Raw genomic sequence first — 26,165 nt, 5'->3', positions numbered from 1 at the left:
TGAAACCAGTAGAGGAGCTACGTATAGCGGGTTGATGGACATTTCAGGCGCTTTGCTTTAATCTGAATAAATAAATAAATAAAAAAAAAACTATTGGAAGCTGGCAACTTCGAAGGTTTGTGGACCCACAATGAGACGTACTCGGATATGGAATTATAAGAAAAAATATTTGCATTTGGTATCATCTATTACTTATCTAAGTTTGCCACAAACTCCTCCCAACATTCTATATATTAAAACACTATGTTTGTCTATAGCAATTCACTCCCTTTGAGAATCTTCCTGTCCTTTACTTGTGTTCATAAAGGGACTTGTACAGATATAGTGAGAAGTGGGGAGGAGATTCACGCTCATATTAGAACTGTAAGGTGTGTAAATAGCACATGTTCAGCTATTAGTTAAATAGAAATCAAAAATTAATAATTTATCACAATTTTGAGCTATATCTCGTCAACCATACTACATACTGTGAGCTTGCTAGCGTCATAATGAGGACCTTTATGAGAATACCATTCTGTATCAGTTTCACTTTAATAGGTGGCGCGATTTTTGATCAGCGTCAATTTTTAGGTTTACGAAATAAAGGCCTCTCCGGTTTGCCATAAGGAACAGACTATGCCACATGATCAGATCAAAAGTCATGTTGCATGCTAAATTGAGTCTGGAGATTCTAAATCCAAGTGTGATATGTATCAAGCACGTAACCTCTGCGTGGGGCGCACTGGGTAATTCGCAGAAGATGCATATCACACTCGCCTTTTATAATAAGGAGGTGGTTAATTGAAAACTTATTGCAAAGACACAATGAAGAGCTTAAGAAAGATGTATAGTATGTAAGGTAAATATGAATAGAACATTGACTCTTGACAATGCTCTATCCATATTTACCTTACGTGTTATACATTGTTCTTAGCGCTCTTTATCGTGTCTTTTCAATCAGCTTTCAATTAGCCATCTTCTTATTATAGTTTTTGAGATATGTGGACGACTTCATTTTTTTCATTGATTTTCCATTAACATTAATGTTAATGTTCCGTGATTTTAACATGCTTAAATCATGTAATTTCAAGAACTTGTTAAAATTACAACTAATAAAAGCTTTTCCTGTAATATTGTAATAAATCAACAATCATTTTAAATATTTTCACAAATACGCCACTTTCAGCAGTGTTGCAAACTTTATCAATGTTTATCATATCTCCCGAACGGTTTCAGACATCGAAGTGCTGTAAACGGGAAAATGATTTATTTGCAAATTTCAAACGATACAAGTAACTAGATATTATAATTATCTCAGCATCTTTCGAAATAAACCCTTTCAAAAAATTCAAATATTCAAGCCTTTGTAATTTCGTTTCTGTTCATTCAAAACAAGTCCTACCATGGCCATAGTATCCAACGCTAAGGTATTTTCGATGTATCCTGTTCATCTCCGATGTGCTGTATGTGTCAAAGAGACTTCCAAACTCTGAATGTTTGTGATACTGTAACATCCTTAGTTTGAAACACTGAATAATAAATGAGGTATTTTAAGTTTCTGTTTGATTTTAAATATGGAATAATCCGATGTAGTGCTATTTAAAATAACATAAATTTATATTGAGGTGGCAACACTGTTTGTTGGGTGTTTCTGCTTAAATGGTAAAAATATGTCTCTCTCCTTGTAGTTTCGTGAAAAGCTTCGCTTTTTTTCTCTCTCTTTTGATCTCTCCGTTATCAAGGTTGTATATTATGAATGATGCACACAATATGTATGTATGTATGTGTGTTAGTGTATTTTAATATGTTAATTAATGATAAGTAAGCTTAAATTCAAAGCTTTCATTTATTAAGAAACTAAGAAATTACTATAATTTCAAACGTATGCAGTAGCTAAGCTATGGTTTAGATTTTAAATACAAACTTTAAACATATTCTTCAGCTCCATGGATTAATATTGAGAAATTCGCAAATAAGGGTTCTTCTGAATTTCCGTAGCATTTTACATTTTTTTTTTTTACCATAAAACGATCGAAATTAAAATGCTATTTGTGTGATCATATACAAAATAAAATTACAAAAGTTTACAATTATTACTGAAAATTAATGCTGTCATCTATTTCGAGCATTTTAAAAGAACATAGTTTCTAATGTATTGAAATTTATTTTCTTAACGATATATGAAACAATGTAAATAGTTGTAAATTCCATAACTGTTCTCCAAGTGGATTTGTATACAATCAAAGGTAATTTTGTCAAGTTTAACATAAAGACCAAAATAAGCTTCTTGAAAATAGTTGTTATTTGTAAAACAATACATAATGATCGCTTTTGGCTTTGTAATGGTCTGTTCAAACAGCTTGATAACAATTCAGCGTAGCATAACAAAAGTTGCTTCTCTTATGTAAAAAAAAAAGAATAAATAAATAAATAAAGGAAAAAAGAAAAACGAAAGGAAAGAAAAAAGAAAAAGTTTGGTGAGTGTAGGGGCGCCGAATTCTACTTCGCCCTGGGCGCCGAAATCTCTAGCTACGGCTTTGGCTACAAGAGATCCAGTGTCCAGTAGATCTGGATCTGTGTTTATAAATAAGGTCCCATGTTAAAATATAAAGGTGTATCTAATCTAACCTCAATGTTGTAATCGAACGCTAAATGTCAAAATAACCAACTAGTCAAACAATTTTACATATACCTATTTTCAAAACACCACTGCAATAAGAACCATCAGACCGTTATGCTTCGATAAGTTTGAACTCAAATTTTGTTTTTCTGGATTATGGAACGCAAAGATATAACAACTTACCTACGTTCAAACATGAGAATGTTATTCTGCTTGATATCTTCCATGTATACCTGCCTCAGAGCTCGTATATTCTCTGGATGCCTCTCTGTCAATATCCATCCGATATGGGAATAAAAGAAACCTCTTTTGGCATTATGTGGATCAGCATCTGTTTCACTGTGCTTATGATGGGTTCTGTGATCTCGTATCCATCGGAACAAGTCAAACTACAAAACACACAAATTCAATTTAAACAAGATCATTAATTTTCGGTTAATTTCCTTCCTACTTTTATGGTAGTTTCAACTTTACGCATTACAAAACTACTTTAAATCATTGCATATTTATTTCAAAGTGACTAATTTCATATAACGTACTGCTAATTAACTCAAAATATAATAAAAACAGAGACGTAAGTAGAGCTTTATTTTAGGGGAATCCAAGGTTTCGGAAGATCCAAATTCAATATGAGGATAAATTATATTAGAATTTGTAAAATTATCCCTGAAATTAGACTAAATCTACAGAAGATTAGAAACTAGGGAGGGTCAGGACCACTAGGACCCTTCCCTACTTACGTCTCTGCATATAAGTAAGAATATTGCATTACTTTTTTTTCTGTTATGGTGCTAAACTGGTATTTCGTATAGTGAAAATATATACTATACGTCTCTTCAATCGACCCATCTGGATCCGCCAGTTGGTGCGTGTGGAGTCTAAGAAAAAGAGCAAAAATAAATCCGGAAATTTGTAAGCTAGGTTTGCGTTCTGTTAGTACATTACTCAGTTATAAGAAATGAGGGAATTTAGTCAAATGAAATTCTTTGTAATTTGAAATAGTGTTTACGTAAAATAAGAATTTCAATTTCAATTCCTTATAAGATTCTTCAAATGTTCATAAGGATTATTGAATATTAGCGAGTAGAAACGTAACCAATACTACTCACCTCGGTCAAATTTGGTCATTAAGAACACACACACACATACTAGATATATATATAGGGTGACCCAAAAGTAGGTATACAGTACAGTATAGCATTTTATATCATTTCTTATTATCCACTAGGTAGATTTAGTTTCTTTATTACTTGTTCTTAATGTGATTTTACTTACATCTTAAGCTCGGAAGAGCCGAAGCAGATAAACTCTTAAACTAGAATGTTATATTTGATCAATACAGGGGTATATACATGTTTTTGGGCCACCCTATATATATATAATGTTCCTCATATATATAGTCTCTTTTTCTTTTCCTTTTTTCTTGAACAAATCTAAAGTTGGAATTTATGATTACATTTTTGTAAAGAGCAAAACTCCTCGTCTTTCATCCGGTGTAACGACATTGTGCAAATTTTTCTAAGGATTAGATAGTTGACAATCTCGCTCATCGCTGTAATCTATGACTTTTTAACGATGAGCAGAAAGTACTGAAATTGCGCAAATTACCAAGGTAACCAAGAACAGGATTCAGGAAATTGTGTGAAATTTTCTTACATGTGAGAAGAATTATATTAGCTTCATCATCAACAAAGATAAATCTTTTTCCCTCGACTGTTATATCATCCTGCTTCTCAACCATCTTCATGATAACCTCTACGGTGTTTCTGAGTAGTTACTAAGAACAATTACTAAGATATGTGGTAGAGACATCTGAAATATGTAAACAAATGCATGTTTGTGATTGGCCAAAAGTGAAAAATGTAAACAAATCCTTGTCTCTGATTAATCGAATGCCTATGAGCGATATTTAAAGGGAAGTTCTATAAATATTTACACTTTTGTTTATTTAATGTAAGTTTGTTTTCCCATAACTATTTGCTTCCAACAACTATGTTTTTACAACTATTTTTTACTCTTACAGGCAATCTTACAGTTAGGCATGATAAAGAAAATTATTGACCAGGACATGTTCCCAGTCCCCCTCTCTAACAACGCACGTGCAGACATATGATAGCTATATCTGAATATGCTATTGTCATCTATTATGACTGATGACAATAGCTTTGTATTTTTCTCCTAAAACGACTTGGGTTTTGGTGACTGTTTTTATTAGTCGAAATGCTTATGGTAATGATGGCAACATTGCACATTTTTTTTTCGTAATTTCCATTTTCTTGACTGATAGGTTTTATCTGTATCAGAAGATAAAAGAGCGAGTGTTTCAGCAATTTCAGTGCATCCTTTAATCTTCATGGAGTTAACAAATGTGAGTAATAATAATAATAATAATAATAATAATAATAATAATAATAATAATAATAATAATAATAATAATAATAATAATAATAATAATAATAATAATAATAATAATATAAAGAAATTAGATAGTAGTAGGGTGTGGTAAAGATAAAACTCTTTTTCTTAATTGGTTCTTCTATGCTGTGGGCTTAAGCCGGGATCATTACGCTGTATGGTCTTATTTTGTCAAGAAGCTATGGGATTAACGTTGTATTAAGGTGGAAGTTTAGTTAAAAAGGCGCCCGCTGCTTTATTGATGTTAGCAATCTTCTTTATGACGTAGTAGATCTTGTTGCGTGAACCGAAAGCGAAGAAATATTGCGATGCCACAATTTAAACCTATGGTTTTACCATATACTAATAATCTCGGTTGAGTATTTTGATTCAGATTATTACTGATTTTAATAAATAATAATTAATTGCATGAATATATGAATTTGATAATGTAATTTTTTGAAAAGTATAAATATTGAGAACTTATTTATTGAAGAAAGAGTTTCTGGAAAGTAAGAAAATATATTATTGTAATATGTATATTTTTATGATGCGTGGCGCTTACACGTACACTATCCGAAAGTAGTTATGTTTACAAGCTGACGTTGCATGCTGGTTCTTGTATGTCGCTTTTTTTACCGGAAGTATGGCTTATTTGACACTGATTGCAGGCACAGCATTCGAATGTAGGATATTTGCTGCTCCTTGCAAATTTCAACCATGTTCTTTAACATAATATTTCGGATTGTTAATATATTTTGAATTGGAATTTCCGATTACACCGATTTGTTATTATTATTATTATTATTATTATTATTATTATTATTATTATTATTATTATTATTATTATTATTATTATTATTATTATTACTGTTATTGTTCGAATTATGAAAGTATTATCTTACGTAAATAGGATTGGAAAATAGGCTCTCTCAATGACTAGTCCGTTATGATATGTAGTATCTGTCATGATATATATTCCTGGGAGAGAGAGTTGTTTTTTTTTGTTTTTTTTTGTATGTTACAGGAAATTATTATAAATATGTCATTACGGTATTTAGTATATGAAACTGGATATAGAAATAAAAGTACTTAACATGTAGATGGGATCGTTCTTATTGTATTCCCTATTATTTAAATGTGAAATTACACGTTACAACTAATTGATATGTATAACACAGTTAACAATTTTTATTAGTAATTGTGGAGAGCATATGGTTCACTTTACTTTGGGATTATGTTATTTAGATTTTTTTAATGTTTAGTATATGTATCCTAACAGTTATATAGAGGTATCAAGGAACAAACAATTGGAAAATGCATAGAAGACATACTTACCAACCTAATGCCGTGTTGTTTACATTTCATGTTGCATATGTATAAGAATAGATATTCCATACACAGGATGAATATATTTGAAACTGAAATTGTATTTGAACTGAAATTATATTAGAGCCGAACAGCTAATAATTTTAAGTTTTAAGTCCAACGTCTATGCCTGTTAGGGGAACTTATAGCAGAACACTTTGTGGTAATGTTCCCTTTTAAAATGAACGAAATGGTAGAATGAGAATGTGGGAGTAAACGGGAGAACACTGAAAATTCCTTAAGCATGATGTTTGTCCATTACAATCATATATGGTCCAGAATTGAACCATAAGTATTGGCGCAACCAATTAGGTACTGTGTTTCCATATAAGTAAGAATAGAGGATATTCCTTTGTTTGAAGCAAATTCAATGGGAAATTTCTGAAAATTGCAGGGGTGAAAAGTTCTCATTATATGTGATAGTGTTGAGGAATATATCGAAAGAAGTAGTGCAAGTTGCTTGGTTGACACTTCGAAGTGTTAGCTGATTATTTATCTCCTATGCTGCACAACGATATTGTATTACATATAGTTTTATTTGACTCGATTTATATGCATTTAAATCACTGACAGAATTATCCTAGGTAAAAATTGTTTTTGTCTCAAAATTTTATGCTACGTGTCGGTTGTTTACCGTAAAAATATTTTCTCTTGGAGTATATGGGAATTGATTCTATCTAACGCCAGAAAAATATATTGTTATTGATAGAGCATTTGACATAGGTTTAATTTAAGTTAGTAATCAGAGATCCACACATTGACATATGATGTATATATACAACTCACTGGTATTTGGTATATTGTAGATATATTTAAGTTACAATGCAGGGTAATATTAGAATTTGACATACTTTGTATTATATATATGTGGTAGAAGATTATTCTACAGAACTACTATATGAAATTTGGTTTACTACAGCTGTATTTTGCTCAAGTAGATTGTTTAAGAGATTATTTTTATAGAGATACAGATTAACTACACGATGTTACTGTACGGTGGTGAAAATGATTGATACTTTATCCTTTGGATAATATATATATATATATATATATATATATATATATATATATATATATATATAATTATTTGGTTTTATAGGAAAAGAATTCAGGGAAAGTTGTGTGTATTAAGATTTTAGAACTACAGATTGCTAGATTTTACTTTGATATTATTTGGTTTATTTATGGCTGTTCATTTAAATTTGTTGAATTATAATCACACTATTCAAACTGGAAAGCTGTTTACTGAATTATATTAATGTAACAATACCAGGAACAGCTACAAATTAATTTGTTTTATCATATTACGCCTTATTAGAAAATATTTCATCAGAATTGGTAACTACATTTGAAATAATATTGAAGACCTATGCTTGAATTTACCAATGAATAATATTTGCTTAGTATATTGACTAGAGCTTTAATTATGTGTTATGATACCTTTACTGATTTACTACTTTATTGTATCCCATATTGCATACATATTAGGATAAATTAGTTTTTCCCGACTATTTGTTTGTAGATATTAAAGTACGATTAGAATTTATTTTATATTTGAAATATGATACAATATTGAGTATGTACTATTGATATCTAATATTAACTACGACTTAGTAGGAAAACAAGTCAGACTATACTTTGTAGATTTGAAATTACTACTCTTTTTAAGAAGTAGATGGTTACCATGTTTGAAATGCAATTACAATCGATTTGTATACTAGTGACAGCTATTATACTGGATTGGAGATATGCTATTTATATAACTTTAATTTATTTATATTGCAATTAGCAGATAGAAGTACATTATTTATAAATATTTGGTGATACCGACTCTTAATCATCTATAAATGGCATGCGTATTAATGTCATTTGATTTGTCTAACCAGAATCAACTTAAGTAACAGCCTTTACTACGACCAATATTAGGATCCATTTGCAGAGTGTTTTTAATTTGTGAGTTGATAGCAGTGGAAACATACGGTAGAGGCTTATTGTGTACTTGGAATTATAGGTTTTACTTAGAAATGCTATGATTATGAGTTATTACAATTTTGAGGGATATATTGTTATGTGTTGCTTTCTTAATAAGAACTAAATGGTTTAGAATATCTCGGATTGACTGATGATTGTTGGAATATTGTTATCTATTTAGAATAGATACAAGGCAGCACAGCTAGTGACAAGTATTATCCTCTTGAACTACTAAACATGTAACTGACAGATTGACATGTGTTGTTTTTATATTATAATATCAATGAGTTACAATTTTTTGTAATGCAAGTTGAAGAGTACATTACTGGCATTTATTTTAATAGATAGCTGGGCCAGCACAACTAGTGGCAGCTACTATTTAAGTATGATTGACAGACGCCTTATGTTTTGATTTTATCATTATATTTGGTTTACATTTATGGAGACGCTTTTATTACTTCATTAGTTATTTATTCATGTTAAATAGGAGACAGCACAGGTTTTCATTTAAGGATTGGTATTTGATCAGTATAATATTGAAATCTAATCATGTTAGATAAAAGGCAATACAAGTAGCGACATCTACTAATTTATTTGAATTATTAAAATGCGTGAATTGCGGATTCATTTGTTTCCCTTTTTATTATAAGATATATCAGGTTTATATTTAAAGATTGATATTTGACTAGTATAATACCAAGATTACTCATGTTTGATAGGAGGCAGCGCAACTATCGACAACTATTAGCTTATTTGAACTATTATATGCATGAATGGCAGATTGATTTTAGGGGATTTTTTATTTAAATTTCTAGGCCTTCGCCATCTAAGGCCATTTAGCCCCTCACGATTTGAGGGACGACGTCCCTCGGCCAGCACACAATCCGGGGAAAGGGAAAAAAGAAAGGATTGGGAAAGGAAGGAGCGGCCTGGGACCTATAATTTAGGTGCGACCCCGGCATTTACCTAGTGTGAATAAGGAAAACACAGGAAAATCTCATTCAGGGTGGTTGGCCTGAAATTTTTTTACACTTTTTCGACCAAGTAACCCCACCGGGAATCGAACCCGGGACCGCTCGCACCCAACGCGAGAGCGTTAGCGACGAATGGGAGATTGAATTGGTTTACTTCAAATTTTATCTAAATATATTCAAACAAATTTAAGACTATAGCTTTCTTAAAAAAATGTACTGTATAAGCAATAAATCTATCCTAAATGTAATTGATGTATATATGATTATTCCCTGTTGTATTATGATAAAGTAAAACAAAAAATAATCAAACGACCTATGTGATCTACCGTTACTTTGATTAAAAAAATCAAAGTGAAAAGACATTACGTATGTATCAAGCTGATGAAATCTAAACAAAATGTCAAACGGACAAACATATACGAAAAAAGGTAGTTAATATTGTTCCAAAGAACACAAACAATTTATTTAATAATAAAATGAAAAATATTCAGTATAGCAAAAATGAAATATGCAATAAAAACGGCTAGTAATTCTTCAATAAAACGTTAGTTGAGCCTTTGCAAATAATTTCAGTTAATGTATATATATGGTATACTTCTAATAGTAAATTGAAAAATAAATATCTGCATTCCACACAAAATGAATCATGTCTATGTTGTAAGTAACATATTCCTACATTTCGTTGTAGTATACTGAAATATGTGCAAAATTTGTAATTTAATATCAGTGTGTTGTATATATACATCATATGTCAATGTGTGGATCTCTGATTACTAACTTAAATTAAACCTATGTCAAATGCTCTATCAATAACAATATATTTTTCTGGCTTTAGATAGAATCAATTCCCATATACTCCAAGAGAAAATATTTTTACGGCACGTACCGACACGTAAAATAAAATTTCGAGACAACAATTTTTACCTAGGATAATTCTGTTAGTGATTTAAATGTATATAAATCGAGTCAAATAAAACTATATGTAATACAATATCGTTGTGCAGCATTGGAAATAAATAATCAGCTACACTTCGAAGTGTCAACCAAGGAACTTGCAATTCAAGTCCGTTTGAGGACGTAAGTTTAAATATCCTCACTATATTATTTTGAAAGTGTATTAATACAGTCTTCAACAAGCTTACACTATATCATTTCTAAAAAAAAAAAAAGAAAGAAAGAAAAGAAAAAAAAGAAAGAAAAAGACTCAAGTGAAATTGCGCCAATATCATTAATCTTAATCCCAAAATCGTTGTAACTCCTACTTCTGTTCGTATATTCCTCAACACTATCAAATAAAATGAATAATTTTGCAGCCCCGCAATTTTCATCAATTTCCGATTTAATTCGCTTCAAACAAAGGAATATTCCCTTTTCTTACTTATACAGAACACAGTACCTAATTGGTAGCGCCAATACTTATGGTTCAATTCTGGACCATATATGATTGTAATGGACAAAAATCATGGATAAGGAATTTTCTCCGAGTTCTCGCGTTTCCTCCCACATTAGGGAACTTTACCACAAATTGTTCTGCTATAAGTTACTCTGACGGAGATAATCATAGGACGTAAAATTTAATATTATTAACTGTTCGGCTGTAACCTCTAGTGTATGTAATTCTTAGTGCAATTCCTAATGAAAACTATTGGCAAGACTAATATTTCTGTAATGATATTTTTATTCAGTAAACAGATATCTATTTCATCTACAACAACAATAAATATCATGCAATAATCGTTTTATTCCGTTCAGATGGAGTAACAAGTTTTTAAACTAATCGCAAATATAAAGCTTCCCATTATAAAGAGGAGAAACTCTAATTTAAGAGCATTATCGAAATGAGTCCAATGTAAATCATGCAAAACAGCTTGAAACTAGTTTAAGTTGTAGTAAAATAGTTGTGTGTTCCTATATCTTTCACACAAGGTAGTGCCGATAATAAATACGAAGTTTAATTTGTAAAATTCACGCTTGACATAATCTATAATGTAGCTATTACTTTGAATACAAGTTGTATTAGATTAGTTATAAAATATTAAATTCGGTTCTTATAACTGAAATGTATATGCATTAATGCGGTAAATTTAAAAAATGCAGAGTTCTTTGTCTACTAAATAGAAAAGAATAAGTACCTAACAAAACAAAAAGTGTATATCTTTAAAAAAATGCGCCCCCAAAATATATAAAATACAATTTCAGTTTCAAATATATTCATCCTATGAATGGAATGTCTATTGTTATATACATATGAAACATGAAATCTAAACAACATGACATTAGATTGGTAAGCAAGTCTTCTGCGCATTTTCAAATTGTTTGCTCCTTGATACCGTTATATAACTGTTAGAATACACACACTATTTATTTAAAAATCTAAATAACACAATCCCAAAGTAAAGTAAAACCATATGCTCTCCGCAATTACTAACAAAAATTATTAATTGTGTTATACATATCAATTAGTTGTAACGTGTAATTTAACATTTAAATAATAGGGCGTACAATAACAACGATCGATCAACATGTTAAGTACTGGTATTTCTATATCCAGTTCATGTACTAAAAAACGTAATGACTTATTTATAATAATTTCCTGCAACATACAAAAAACAACTCTCTCCCAGCCATATATATCATGACAGTTACAGTAAAAGCTCTTTATTCGCGGGGTATATGTTCCATAAATATGCCGCGAATACAGAAACCGTGAATAAAGAATGGTAATTTATATGGGATTATAGGGGATACGTTCCTAGGTGACAAAATAAAAAACAAATACATATATAAAAATCAATTTACTGTAATTAAAGTTTTTGACCATATTGATTAATTATTATCTTCTGACTTAGGCAATGGTTTGAAGAATTTTGTAATTTTTTCTTGCTTGGCAGTTTTTAAAAGTTCCTTCAATTCAGACTGATATTCAGCAGTGACATTAGCAATTTGCCTCTTAAAAATAAGACTTCGTTCCATAGACGGATCAATTTTCATAAAGAAATCACAAAGCTCATTTGCCATTCTTAAACCTTCACTAAGATTTTTCAAATTAACCCTGCAACCCTCGCACGGGGTAAATATGACCCCAAAGGGATATTTTTGTTTGGCTCTCCTAGACAGTTGGCAATTCTGACCCGGCCACCCTACTATTAAATCATGTTAAGAGTACAATACTTACAAAAAATATGCTATTAACATTTTTCGTACACAAAAAATACGTTTAATATAAAGTGGGATCACTGTGACCCCACGCGAGGGTTGTTGATACCTAACACCGCGCGAGTGGTGCAGGGTTAAATGTCACGTTTCCAGTGCTTGTTGAAGCCTCTTCTTCAATGGGCTGTGAATTTAACATTTCCTACAAGTCGGTTTCAGTCAAATCTTCATCTTGCGATTCAAGCAATTCATGAATGTCACTTGATTCTATCTGTTCAAACCCATCTCGTCCTATTCCATTCGCAATTTCGGCTATGTTTGCAGTCAAAGTTTGAATTTGCACACATTCTTCTTCATTTTCCGCAGTCAGAACAGGCCACAGTTTTTTCCAGCATGACTTCAATGTATGTGGCTTGAGTTCTTCTAATGATTCTTTTATGCTTACGATGCATTTTGCTATGTCAAATTTCTTCAGCATTCCATAACATTCATATCAGGATTACATTGCATATTATCCAATACGATTTTGAAGGTTCGTCTAATGTAATAGAGCTTAAAGGCCTGGATTCTTCCTTGGCCCATAGGTTGAAGCAAAGCCGTCGTGTTGGGAGGTAAAAATGTCACTTTTATATTTGTACGCATAGTTTCAAGTTCGTGAGGATGACCTGGTGCATTGTCCAAAACTAGAACTGCTTTAAAGTCTAAATTCAGTTTTTTTTTAAATAATACAATCAGAAACAAAACAATTAAGGAACCAGTCACAAAAAATAGCGCTTGTAACCCACACTTTCTTATTAGCACGCCAAAACACTGGCAGGTCGTCCTTGCTTTGATTTTTTAAAGCCCGAGGATTTAACGATCTGTAAAGCATCCGTGGTATAATGACACAATGTCCAGACGCATTAGAACGTAGCAGCAGTGAAATTCTATCGTTTGCTGCCTTAAATCCAGGAGCAGACTTTTCGCTTTAAGAAATGAATGTTTTGTTTGGCATTCTCTTCCAAAACAGTACAATTTCGTCTGCATTAAATACTTGCTCAGGTTTGTATCCTCCATCAGCTACTAAGTTTGTAAATTCTTCTGGATATCGTTCTGCTGCAGCAGTGTCTGCAGATCCAGCATCTCCAACGATTTTAATGTTATGCAATGATTGTCTCACCTTAAATTTATTGAACCAACCTTCCGATGCTTGAAATCCTCCATCTGTACATTCACCACTACAACTACCATCAGGTTCTTTAAAATGAGCGTAAAGACGCTTTGCCTTCTCCCGGACCATTGGAACACTCAGGAGCATCCTTTTTTGGTTGCGGTCTTCGATCCATAATGACAACGCCACTTCCATTTTTTCTATTGCTGGATCTCGAACAATTTTTGCTGACTGAAGTTGAAGCTACAGACGACCTTATTTTATTTTCGGATTTTTTTATCGATCGTACAGTTGATTCGTTGACATTGAATGAGCGTGATATGGATGCAAACGACTCTCCAAGGCGTAAACGATCAAGCATTTCTATTTTCACTTTAAGCAGTAACACAAATTTTTTTCGTGTCAAAACTCGTTTCTCATTTTTTTAGTTGACATTACTGCATAAATTAGGAAGACAGCGGTAGAGACGTGTTACTCGATCACAATTTTTGTAACGAATGGAAAGACGAAACAATAAAACACGCAAAGCGGCTCTTACCAAAGGACGGAACGTCTAATAATGTGGCGGTATTTAAAAATATACTTTATTCATTGAGTAATAAGGTTGCTTTCATTCTGTTTGTTTACATTCTCAAACACACCGATCGCGGCGAAGGCGGCTTATGTCAAAGTCCGAACCAATATAGCGGCGATATCATTTAGCAACACACTTTAGGCAAAGTTGTAATAAGGTATATTTTACATTAGTCCATTTGACGGCATTTACAAAGGATATTGGGTTGGATAACTATTGGAATCCTTTTTATTATTATGTATGTACGTACTGATTAGATCCGCGAATAAAAAAATCTTTAGCCGCGAATATAGGAATTGGGTCGCATTTTTTAATCCGCGAATAGTGAAAACGCGAATGAAGGAAGCGCGAATAAGGAGCTTTTATTTTACTACATATCGTAACAGACTAGTCATTCAGAGAGCCTAAGTGCCAATCCTAGTTACGTAAGATAATACTTATTTTCATAATTCGTATAATAATAATAATAATAATAATAATAATAATAATAATAATAATAATAATAATAATAAATCGGTATAATCGGAAATTCCAATGGACATTTCCACTGACTTTTTTATTGCTCTAAAAAACTTCAAAGCTAGCTGATAACGGAGAACACTTCCTTTCGCTCATGCGACGATTCTAACCTGTCGAAATTTGTGATTGAATTCCGGTCTGCTACTCGTGCGCTCAAAACAACGACCACCATGTTTGGACGTCACATGTCAGTACAGGAGAAAAGGTCTGCTCCGCTCACTAGGGAAACGGCTTACCGAAAGATATGATTCATGTTTTTCAAATGTGTACAACGTTGTTAACAACACAAAGAATAAGAAAAGTAACGGACTTTAGGGTTCATTTAAAAAGCAAGGTATTTATTTATTTATTTAGTTGTTTATTTGTTACCAATTATTTGAATATACTTGAATATCTTGTTGAAGTGTACTAATTTGCCTTATTATTGACATTGTTTGCAGCCTAAGGTATGAAACTAATTAATATTCTCATGTTTCGGTTACCGACCGGCATTACGAAGCGAGTTTTATTAATTCTTTTTTTTAAAAAGTAATATATGAACATAATTATTTGATAGTAGAGTGCTAATTTATTGTATGCAAGTTCATAGTGGATTCGATAGTTATGCGCTCAGGAGGAAGCCGAAGGAAATTAATACATGAAAAAATATTTCTCCAAGTAAAAATAATCTAAATTCTTTATTGAATTCAACACAAGGACGCACAAACTGACGATGATAATTATGTTCATGAGCATTCTTATAATTTACCAGTGCTATTATCAAACATTAGCAATATTATTTCATCATAATATTTTTCCGCTTACTGTCGTTTTCTTTAGCCCATGGAACATACTCGTAAATTGTTTATATTAGTCCATGTAAACATTTACAAATTCACTGAAGTGTTTTGAGCATATGAGTTAACACTTAGACCTACAAATAAACAGATGTGGTCTCACAGTAATGATAACAAACTAGTTACAGTGGCATATAAGTGAATAAAATAAAATGAAATTTCTACTTTTACCACGAATATGTCATGTAGGTAATGGAATACGGTTGATTAATGAGAGTGAATTATTATAAAAGAATCGGTAGAATGGTCATGTGAGAGGAAAACCCACGGATACGATGTTGTCCACCACAAATTCATATGGCTTGAATTCGACCAGGTACCCCTCACATTAGAGGTGAGCGCTCCACTATTGATTCACTGTGTCCTTTGAAAATGAATGTTTGTGATATGTCTTGACGAATAATGAACACAATATTCTGTTTCAGTGAATGAGACAATATAAAAGAAATCAATCTAGTGGACGAAACTTATTAAAGGCTGAACTCTTCAAACGTTTGCTTTTATGACTTTTATTTTATTTATTTTTTAACTTTTGAACCTCAGAACACAAAACGCAATACTTTCACGATATAATCTTTTGCAAATGTACCACCATATACCAAATATTAATAATTTCAGAGCTGAGGGCAGGCTTGTACCCACCCCAAAAATGTAGGGGGCGGTAGAAGTTAAAGGGGTTAATCCAACTATATAGTTCATCACTATATTATAGTTTATTTGCACGCCTACCTTGAAAATTTTAGGAGGCAGTAAAAATTATGGGGGGCTGATTCCCGTGGTTACGGGCCCATCTGAAGGGGAGAAAGATTATAAATAAACTTATGTTTGTATACTTAGAACACTATTTCGTGTGAGGTTATTGAAAAGAAAAGGCTGAAATTTCAAAGTAACAACATAAGTAACACATAATGAATTTCTGTCAATATCCCTCTTGTTCAGACTCGAAAAATCCTGGACGCCAGGTAGTCAAGGCAATTGGAAATAAGAATCTGGCTCTTAAATAAATTAAATCAAAAATAAAATTATGAAAGCCCATGTATGAAATTGTATTATTATGGTGCCTAGGTTTGAGAACCGGCGAATAGGTCACAAGAAAACTTCTCGAGCACTTATCTTGTTTATGATGGTCTTTCGGCAGCCTAACCATCTGTCTGCATCTATTTGCTACACTTTCTTCAGCTTCAAACTACCGCGGTGATCAGAAAAGCATTTCCATTGTAGAAATATAGTAAGAAAGTAAAGCGTTATATAATACGATTCTTGTAGCATTAAGTTAAGAATAGTTGTAGCAATGGTGTGACCAATTGCTAATATGCAGAGTAAATAGTAGGAAAAATGAAAGTATTTAATAGGATATGAATATTTTTAAAGGGATTAAGAGCTTTTTGGTGCAGAAGTGCTTATTTGTAGCCGCAGTATAATAACATGGAAATTCACGACAAATCTTCAAAATAAAGAAAAGCTGTAATATGATGGCCTACATATTCTCAATCTGCGCATGAACTTATAGTGCTTAAGACTCCAATGTTTTTGGGGTAATACAATAGTAAAGTAATTCTGCTTAAGTGTATAAGTATCGAAAATATTTGTAATGATACAACAATGCAATGTATTTCAAACCAGTGATGTGCCGTAAACTATAATTTTACGTCTACGCGATTGTCTACTGTAATCTATACGTAATCTACATTACACCTTTTCCCGTGTAGACTATATAGACAACCACTATCAAATGTAAGGAACAATTTCGTTGCTCGTTTGTTCATATTTCCTCATTCAGTTGCTTCGCTTCGGTGCAGCGAGCATTTTTGCCGATCCCAAACGTTTCAGCATTCTTGGCAATTTGATGCCGAGAACAGAACCCAAACAACCCCTGCGGGGCTTCTAACCCGTTCCTACTACTACTACAACTACTACTTCATTAGCTGTGAATCTATATAGTACAAGGGCAACGTACTACTACTACATTTGCTGTGGATCTATATAGTACAAGGGCAAACTTATTTTAATGAAAGAAGTTTAATGAAAATTTTAAAAAAATGATCGTTAAATCACTTTTAGAATATTATTTTTAATCCTATTTTAACGAAAGAAGTGTTATAAAAATTTTTAAAAGTAGTAAAAAAAATCTCCGTAGGTAGGATTTGAACCCACGCCGAAAACATTTTCTTTACTAGCATGTTGCGCTGGCCCACTCGGCTACCAGAACCGACACTATTTACCGTTTGCTTTGTGCTATATGTAGATCATGGGATCCGCAAATATGCGTGCAGCGAAAGATTAGGTAAACGAGTAACATATAAAAAGTAGAGGGAATTATCTAATGTGTATGTTTACTCTGCTCTGCACATACCACTTCCTTAGATTTTCCACTTCGAGCACTGCTTTTATAATGAAATTTACAAAACTAATTCTCACCTGTGTGCTTTCAGTCTTGAATATGCTGTATTTGCCAATTTTTTCTTGCATATTTTACAAAATGCATAATATTTTTCATTTTCCTTCATCAAGACGAAACTAAGTATTCGAAAGTTACTATTCGCTGGTCTAGGCATTTTATTTTGTACGCAATTTCGCAAGGTAACGACAAAATAAAGCTCCTTTATTGTCCACGATGCCATAAGATTACGTGTTGTTGACATATTCTACATAGTCTACGTTGTTTACATTGTCTACGCATAGTTGACACGTAAACGTAAACTATCGTTTTTTACGCGTAGACGCACATCTCTGTTTCAAACTAGAAAAATAAGTCTTATTAACACGTTACGTTTATATACAGTAAGTGTATTACTTAATTTTCCATTTTTCCTTTTACTATTCTACTAAATTTATTTGTAGTTTGCAGTAAGAAACTGTAATATGATAAGATTCCCCGAAGCTTCCAATGCAACTCACAGAGCGATACGGACCTGTGACGTCACGCCGAAACCCTTGTCTGTGCAGCCGTGACGCAAGCAGCTCATTTTCCCTTTGTTTGAAGCGTTATATCTCCGTAACGAAGAAATATTTTTCTGAGATTTTTGGTATGTGGTATATTGAAGACTAGTTCTACACGACGGTGTCTTTAAATTACAACCTGTGATCAAAAAGGAAATGTCCATTCAAACTGTATTAACAATCCGAAATGTTATGTAAAAGAACTTGGTTCAAACTTGCAAGAAGCAGCAAATATCCTACAATCAAATGCTGTGCCTGCAATCAGTGTCAAATAAGCCATGCTTCCGGTAAAAAAGCGACATACAAGGATCAGCATGCAACGTCAGCTTGTAAATATAACTAGTTTCGGATAGTGTATGTATAGGCGCCACGTATCACAGAAATATTCACATTGCAATAATATATTTTCGTACTTTTTAAAAAATTTTTCTTCGATAAATAAGTTCCCAATATTTATACTTTTCATAAAATTACACTATCAAATTAATATATTCATGCAATTAATTATTATTTATTAAATTCAGTAATAATCTGAATCAAAATACTCAACCGAGATTATAAGTATACCGTAAAACCATAGGTTTCAATTGTGGCATCGCAATATTTCTTCGTTTTCGGTTCACGCAACAAGATCTACTACGTCATAAAGAAGATTGCTAACATCAATAAACCAGCGTAAAACTGTCATAAAGGGAAAGTCGTCGTTGCCATAGAAACCACCGTTTCTTTATTTTGAACATACTAGATTCGATTGAAACGAGAAAACTTTTTTATCGGACTTCTAAAGAGAATGAAATAAAATAACTAAATACATGACCGTGTTTATTACATCTAGGATTCCCAGTCACGACCCCCTTTTCAGTTTTATTAAAAAATAGAAGAAGAAGATAAAGAAAGGAAAAGGAAAATAGAAGAGGAAAGAGGTAAAGTAAGAAGGTGATAAAGAGGAAGCTGTTATTGAATATTTTGAAAAAATATGGTAAAGGAAAGTAAATAATTATCGAATTGGGATCATTTCCAATAGCTATTGGGTGAATATTTGGTATTAAGGTAATCAAAGGTAGACACATGTTAACCCATACATCCCCGATCTAGATCCATTTAACCCCAACTACCAAATTATCCCGATCTAGATCTGAGATAGACGAGAAAGTTTAATTTTACCGTTTTTTCAATATTTCCAGAAGTTCTAGACTAATATTCAATATTTGAAAAATGAACGACGAAGTTGATGGCATGTTAGAAACGACCACAGGGGAAAAAAAAAATCAGAGTATCACATATGTGTCGAAGATTTTGACTTTCACAGTTCTCTCATGATGATCATTCGTTCAGGCTACTTCAGTCCTTTTTTCTTCCTTCATAGAGCCAACTTAAGTTAGTATTAACATTCAATGAGTTCAATTGATAACTACCAATAATTATAATAAGTCACATATGTATGACAAGACAATTGGTGCACTTAATACTAAACCTACATTTCACTCACACACACATTCATACAGGACAATGTATACTTCGGGTTGTATTTGGTTGAATTAAACTAACCTAACTACAATGCTATAGACATTTATTACATTTCAATAGAAGAAGGTGTAGTTTGACATAACAGAGAAAAATTTAATACATGAAAAGAATGTTTCATAAACATGCATAGAAATTCGCTAATTTTATCAAGACCAAATAACACATTTATCTTCCTATATATATATTAAAAGTTGAATTACACAAAAGAGAATTTGACAAAAAAAAAAATGAAAGACAAAAATAAAAAAAATTCAAAGATCAATACATTTAGGATTCAGTGTAATGAATATTTATATATCATTGCGGAAAAGAAAGAAAAAGAAAAAAAAATATAATTGGTTAATCATTTTTAAAAAAAAAAACTTTAGTAACATTTTATTAGGTCTCTGTCCCAAGAGGAGACATTTCGACGATTTTATGAGTCTTTGTTCTCACATCGATAATAGCTCCTTTTTCCAACTCTCTTTTCGCACTGTGGTTTGTGTCCATGAGAGTGTTTAATTGTTTTTGTTTTAGCTATAGACAAATAGTCGCTTCATATTACATATATATTTATATTTCTCATTTCGTCACTCGACGCACTCAATATAAAATTTCAAAGTTTATCAAGGTTAAAAAAAATTTTGAATCCAGTCACAGATATTGAGAACATATTTCCATATTCCGGTATTCACATTAAGTTATCAACTAAATTTCTCTTCATTAAATTTAAGACCAGTAATTTTCTTTATAGTATAGATCTTGTAGTCAAAAGATTATAGTCACTGAATAGTTAAATTTCTGATCGTAGGGGAAGGATTTGTTTCAAAGTCTACTGATAGAAGATTCGTTGGTGGGGCACACTGTTTCGTAGGTTATTAATTTCACTTTGATCTTGCGAATAAATTTGGATGAGGATTAGGGTTATTTTACTTATCTTACGACCTGCTACTCGTTTTACTTACATGCGGTATTTAACATTATATTCAACTTTAATAGTTACAGACATCAGTAACCACTCAACAAAATGTAATTTATTACAATATACGCGGTAACACTATATGTCACAAATAGTTGGTAACGGTCGGGTGTCAAAAACCTATGGCAACCTAAACAAAATCAGGGTAAATACCGAGCCCATTACATACATACTCGTATATATATATCTTCATATTATTCAATACAATAAATTTCACTTTAATATCCATCGTAGTATTTTGTCGACGTTTAAATTCTACATAACCGTTCATATTCGACAAGTATTCATATTTTATAAATGTTTATATTTTATTGGCTCAAAGACAAAACAAAAACCCTGACTATCAAAATTCACTTTTTTCTCTCATAAGGTTGCAACATTGTACTTTCTATGTATAAACCCGATAATCAATAATCATTTTCAATTTACTAAAGATCCGCATATATATATATATAAAAAATAGTTGGTGTTATTTAGTGACATAAGAGGTGGAAATGTAACAAATTGAGCAGGCACGTAACTTTTAAAACTATGTAAGCACATATATAGATGTATATAAAAAAAAAAATCAATGTTATTGGAAACTAGTGGGCCCAGACTACTAATACATACACACTATATGACCAATCAATAGAAATAAAAACCAGAAATCAGTTGTCAATGGATATAATTTGTATGATCCATGAATAACGAATGTTTCTAGGAATCCGAAAGCATAGTGTACCTTCCCATCAATTTCTCCAGTGGTGGATTGAATATCGCGAAAATGGTCCCGAGATGTGCTGCAATACCTCCACGAATTGCATCCCTCGATGTCTCAGTTAGTACATACGATCGAAATAAGTGATATGGAATATTGTACATTTTTATGAGTTTCAGAAACCGGGGGGGGGGGCAAGGTTGAAAAATTAAAAAAAAAAATCTCGAAGTAATGAAGACAGAGAGAGATAGAGAAGAAGGAAGACGAAGAATAGTGGCGCCAAAGACTTAAGTGGGAAATAACTAACGCTACAAAGACAAAAGTCGAATTTCTATCTCAACAAATCCATAGCCAAAATATTCTTAACATGCCAAAAGGGTGGTCTACTCAAATACGTAGACTCAAGGAACGCCCTGCTGCCAAGGATGCAAGTTCTGTGTCCATCAGATCCCAATCCCACAAGAATTTGGTTGTAAGATTTAAATCCGATCCCCGTATCCGGCCCAAACCAGCAGGTTCCCGGAAATCGTCCGGAAGGTTAGAGAAGGCGCTAATTTAGAATTTCAAGAAAAAAAAAAATCATCCGACCTCTTGGAAACTAGAAGATTCCAGAATAGGGATGAAATTAGAGTAATAGCTAAGGTATCCCTAATTAGTGATTTGCCAAAATAAAAAAAAAAATTAAATAAACTGAATTTTGGATCGGTGATTTCAATAACCAAATTTCACCGATGGCTACCCAGCGCAGAGATGCCACCGTCTGGGACGTCGTTAATTTCCCTCATCTAATTAAACTAAGAAAAGACATGAAAAATACTTAAGGGGACTAGGGGTCGACGTCCGGGTACGCTAATGACATGAATATTAATTTAGTAGCAGTTAATTTAATCGGATAGTCCGAACTGAGTTATATGAACACTGCACAATAAATAAATAAGGTAAGCAACAAAAACAAAAAAAAAAAAAAAATCTCGGAGAGGCTATGCATGCTAAAGATACAAATGACCGAAACCTGTACTTTTCGATGATCACAGAATATAGCAGTTGGTTTTCTTAATTATCATTTCTGTCATCCTTTAGAAGTAATTCCCACATGATACTACTCTATCTATTGAAAGGCTTAAGATCTGGGGCTGTTATTATGAGGTACATAAATGCAAAGTAACACACAATTCCCAACTATAATTTACATTCAAGTAGCAAACTCGGTTGGATGAATGCACTGGTGTGGAAGTCAAAACGCGAGAGATTTTTTTTTTTTTCGTAAACATATTCATATTTTCACTATATAAAATTCATTAGGCCTATCCATTTAAATATAGGGGTCGTCATCTCGTTCATATTATATATCATATTATTAACATATCATTACGTTCATTCATTATCTACTAATTTTCGCACGAAGTAATATTTTATAAACACCCTATTTCGTACATTTTACACGCAGGCCATACACATATCTACATTACGCAGTAATAAATATATATATATATATATATAACTATCGCAATCTATCACGCTCAAACCACCACACGATCACATTCATCGAACCACGTACTCTTTATTTCGAAGCACCCAAATTGTATTTACCTTGCAGGTTTAAAAAAAAATCATACATGTATTTACGGAAAGTTAAATTGTCAATGATTAATCTATTTCTGATTTGTTGATAAAACTGAAGCAACAATGGAATTTTCGACAGCCACGGGAAAAAAGAATTTAATACTACATTTTGAACCAAACAGTAACAGCATATGGGCTTTACTTCTATTAAGAAAATAGGTATTCTTTATTTCGGCGGATATTTCAATTTCTACTGACCCTAGCAAGCTGAAATTTTCAGTACAGTAAGATCTCATGCTATTTTATACGAAGGTATACTCATCTGACCCGAAATCCATGTCCAATGAAAGTAATTTTTGAATAAATGACTAAAATCCAACAACCTAGATCACTAAGTTATGCGATGTCGTATTGTCAACAAACAATTGAGTACCGAAACCGGACGCTGTGGCGCTGTAGTGGAGGCATAATTTACCGTGTACTGAAATGTATACTTGTACTCATTAATCAGAAATTTAATATTTACTCTGGTTTATTTCTGTTAGGAAAATGGTACTAAATTAACACATATTTATACACTGTCCTAACCAAAAATTCACACACTCACACAAGACTACTAACTACATACACCACTGCTAATACTATACATAAAACAACTAACTAAACCAAACATGCACCATTTAGTTACATGCATGTTGACAAAATAAATACTCCCTTCTGATATATACCGTCGGCTCTATTTAATTTAGAGGGGGCAAAATGAGAAAGGTAAACACTAGGTCCAATTGACCTGACCAATTGTTTACATAATGACTACCAAAAGTTGATGCCCGGGGGGCACCTTAAGGAGGTTTATGTAGGGACCCTTCCCCTGAAAGGGGAAAAGGCCCTAAAACGAACAATAACTAACCCATTCCCCCGCTAGAACTGGTTCAATTTGGAAAAGGGGATAGGAGCCCTTTTGAACTAACTTAAGCTGCCATTATGATTATTTACAGTACTATTCAACCTACTACATACATGCAATTACGAAATAAATAATAGAAAGTCACATTTACTTAATACACGAACAACATGCACTAACAGGTCGTAATTTCCCTAATCCCTACTTGAGTTTGAAATAAAAAAAAGTAAAGTCACTCTTTCACTGTTGTCTATTCTCGATAGGCAGCAAACATGGCTTCCTAGTAAACAGAACTGGAATTTGTTATTTCACTGAATTGCAGCTTCTTTACCAAAATTTGCGGATTTTTCGGGCTCCTATTCTGTTATAAATCTTTAACTATTGGATTACATTGTATGTTACCTTAGTTTTCCTTGGAAATTCGAATCCTTCCCGAAAAATATGTAGCAAGAAAATCACAAGCTGCTCCTGCGAGTGTGTCTTTGATTATTCCGATAACATTGCGCCGAAAAAGCCAGAGGTAAGAGAATTCCTCCAATCAGAACGAAAATTTTAGCCGCGGAAATTACAAAGCAAATAGAAATTTGGCAAATCCAGATATAACCGGATCTGAAAGTGACTATGGACTAGTGAGAGGGGGTGAGGGAAAGATTAGGTACCTGGCCAAAATCTACATTGGTCTGAAATTAAGGAAATTTATATCCAATAACGGAACTATGTTCCGGTATGACGTCAGAATGGTAAACCTTGTAACTATTCAAGTTATATATCCGTAAATGGGATTTACACTTAATCAAAATATAAATAAATATATTATACAGTGGGAATATGGTTACTAACAAAACCTTTGGGTTTATTATATTTAATTCGAAGTAAAGAGAGTAAATAAATTGTGTAACTAAACCGAAATTGAATTTAAAAAAAAAAATTACTAGGTACAGGGTGCGTAAAAAAAAATTGCCATTACTTTCAACTGTAATGGTACATTACAGTTTTCCCCGGCCCATTAACAAAATTTTGTTAGAATAACAAAATTTTGCTAATTGGGAATACTAACTACTGATGCTTGTTAAATTAACACACTCATTCATCTCATTCAAACATTACCAGTCACACTAGGACAGTATATTATATCTACTTGGGGTATTGCGCGAGTAATTCATTACGTTTATCTTCTGTACAATTGAAAATCTTTAAATTTCGAAAATTGTGAGTTCCGATACTTTTTTTTTTTTTTTTCAGTAGTGTTCATATAGCAATAGAACGGACAGAAGTTATAACTGAGAAATCGACAGATACAATTCGTAAGGCTTCAGCCGTCGACTAGTATATCTGATGACATTAGGCCGCAGTTTCCCGACGATCACTCCCATTTAATATTGTTCTAGGCTCACCGTTACCACGCACTTGCGAATGGATTGAATTCTGGGGTCGATTTACATTATTGTTACTATTATTGTTATTATTATTGCCCTGACTATTACCGTTCTCCCTTCTTCCGTACGTCCTGTTAAAATTCCTCCTGGTGTTATCGCCCCTATCCGGGTTCGATGCCATGTTGGTACGGTCATAGGGACGATAACTCCGGCGATTGTTGAACATGGGCCGATTCCTAAATAGTCGCCGGCCATTATTGTTGTTTTCTGAGCCATACCCACTAGGATAACGAGATCCAGCTTGGGTATAACTCAGGAAATCTGTCTGGCAACTTGCCGTTACCTTCGTCTTCGTCGGTTTTAGAATCTTTGCCTGTCGGGCGAAGTATCGTTTTGGTGGACCACCAACTTCCTTACCGCACAAGGCAGCTAACCGTGAGGTGACTTCTCGCACCGTTTGGCACAAGTGGGACGCTATGGCCCGGGACTCATCAGGTGGAAGAGCGTTAACTATAATATCTACCAGTTCGGCCTGAGAGGGATGTTCAGCTATCTGATAATATAGTTCGATAATTTTCCAAGCATAGTCCAAGAGGGATCCATACTTGGAGCGATCATACCGGAGTGATTGTAAGTTTCTTTTTTGGAGTCGTTCGATG

At 32.8% G+C, this 26,165-nt stretch overlaps 1 protein-coding gene across 1 annotated transcript in view; it reads right to left on the bottom strand.

Moving 5' to 3' along the window:
- The window catches only part of LOC145662814 (acyl-CoA desaturase-like), a 61,114-nt gene that overhangs the window by 18,537 nt on the left and 16,412 nt on the right, over window positions 1-26,165 (bottom strand). Inside the window, exon 3 of the mRNA XM_081728705.1 lies at window positions 2,787-2,988. Coding sequence (XP_081584831.1) covers window positions 2,787-2,988 — 202 coding nt within the window. The remainder of the gene's footprint in view (window positions 1-2,786; window positions 2,989-26,165) is intronic.

The sequence above is a fragment of the Thermobia domestica genome, chromosome 10 (assembly GCF_964235325.1).
Source record: "Thermobia domestica chromosome 10, izTheDome1.hap1.1, whole genome shotgun sequence".
Classification (NCBI taxonomy): domain Eukaryota; kingdom Metazoa; phylum Arthropoda; class Insecta; order Zygentoma; family Lepismatidae; genus Thermobia; species Thermobia domestica.
Note: the sequence above shows the minus strand (reverse complement) of the source record. Positions and strands in the feature narration are given on the sequence as shown.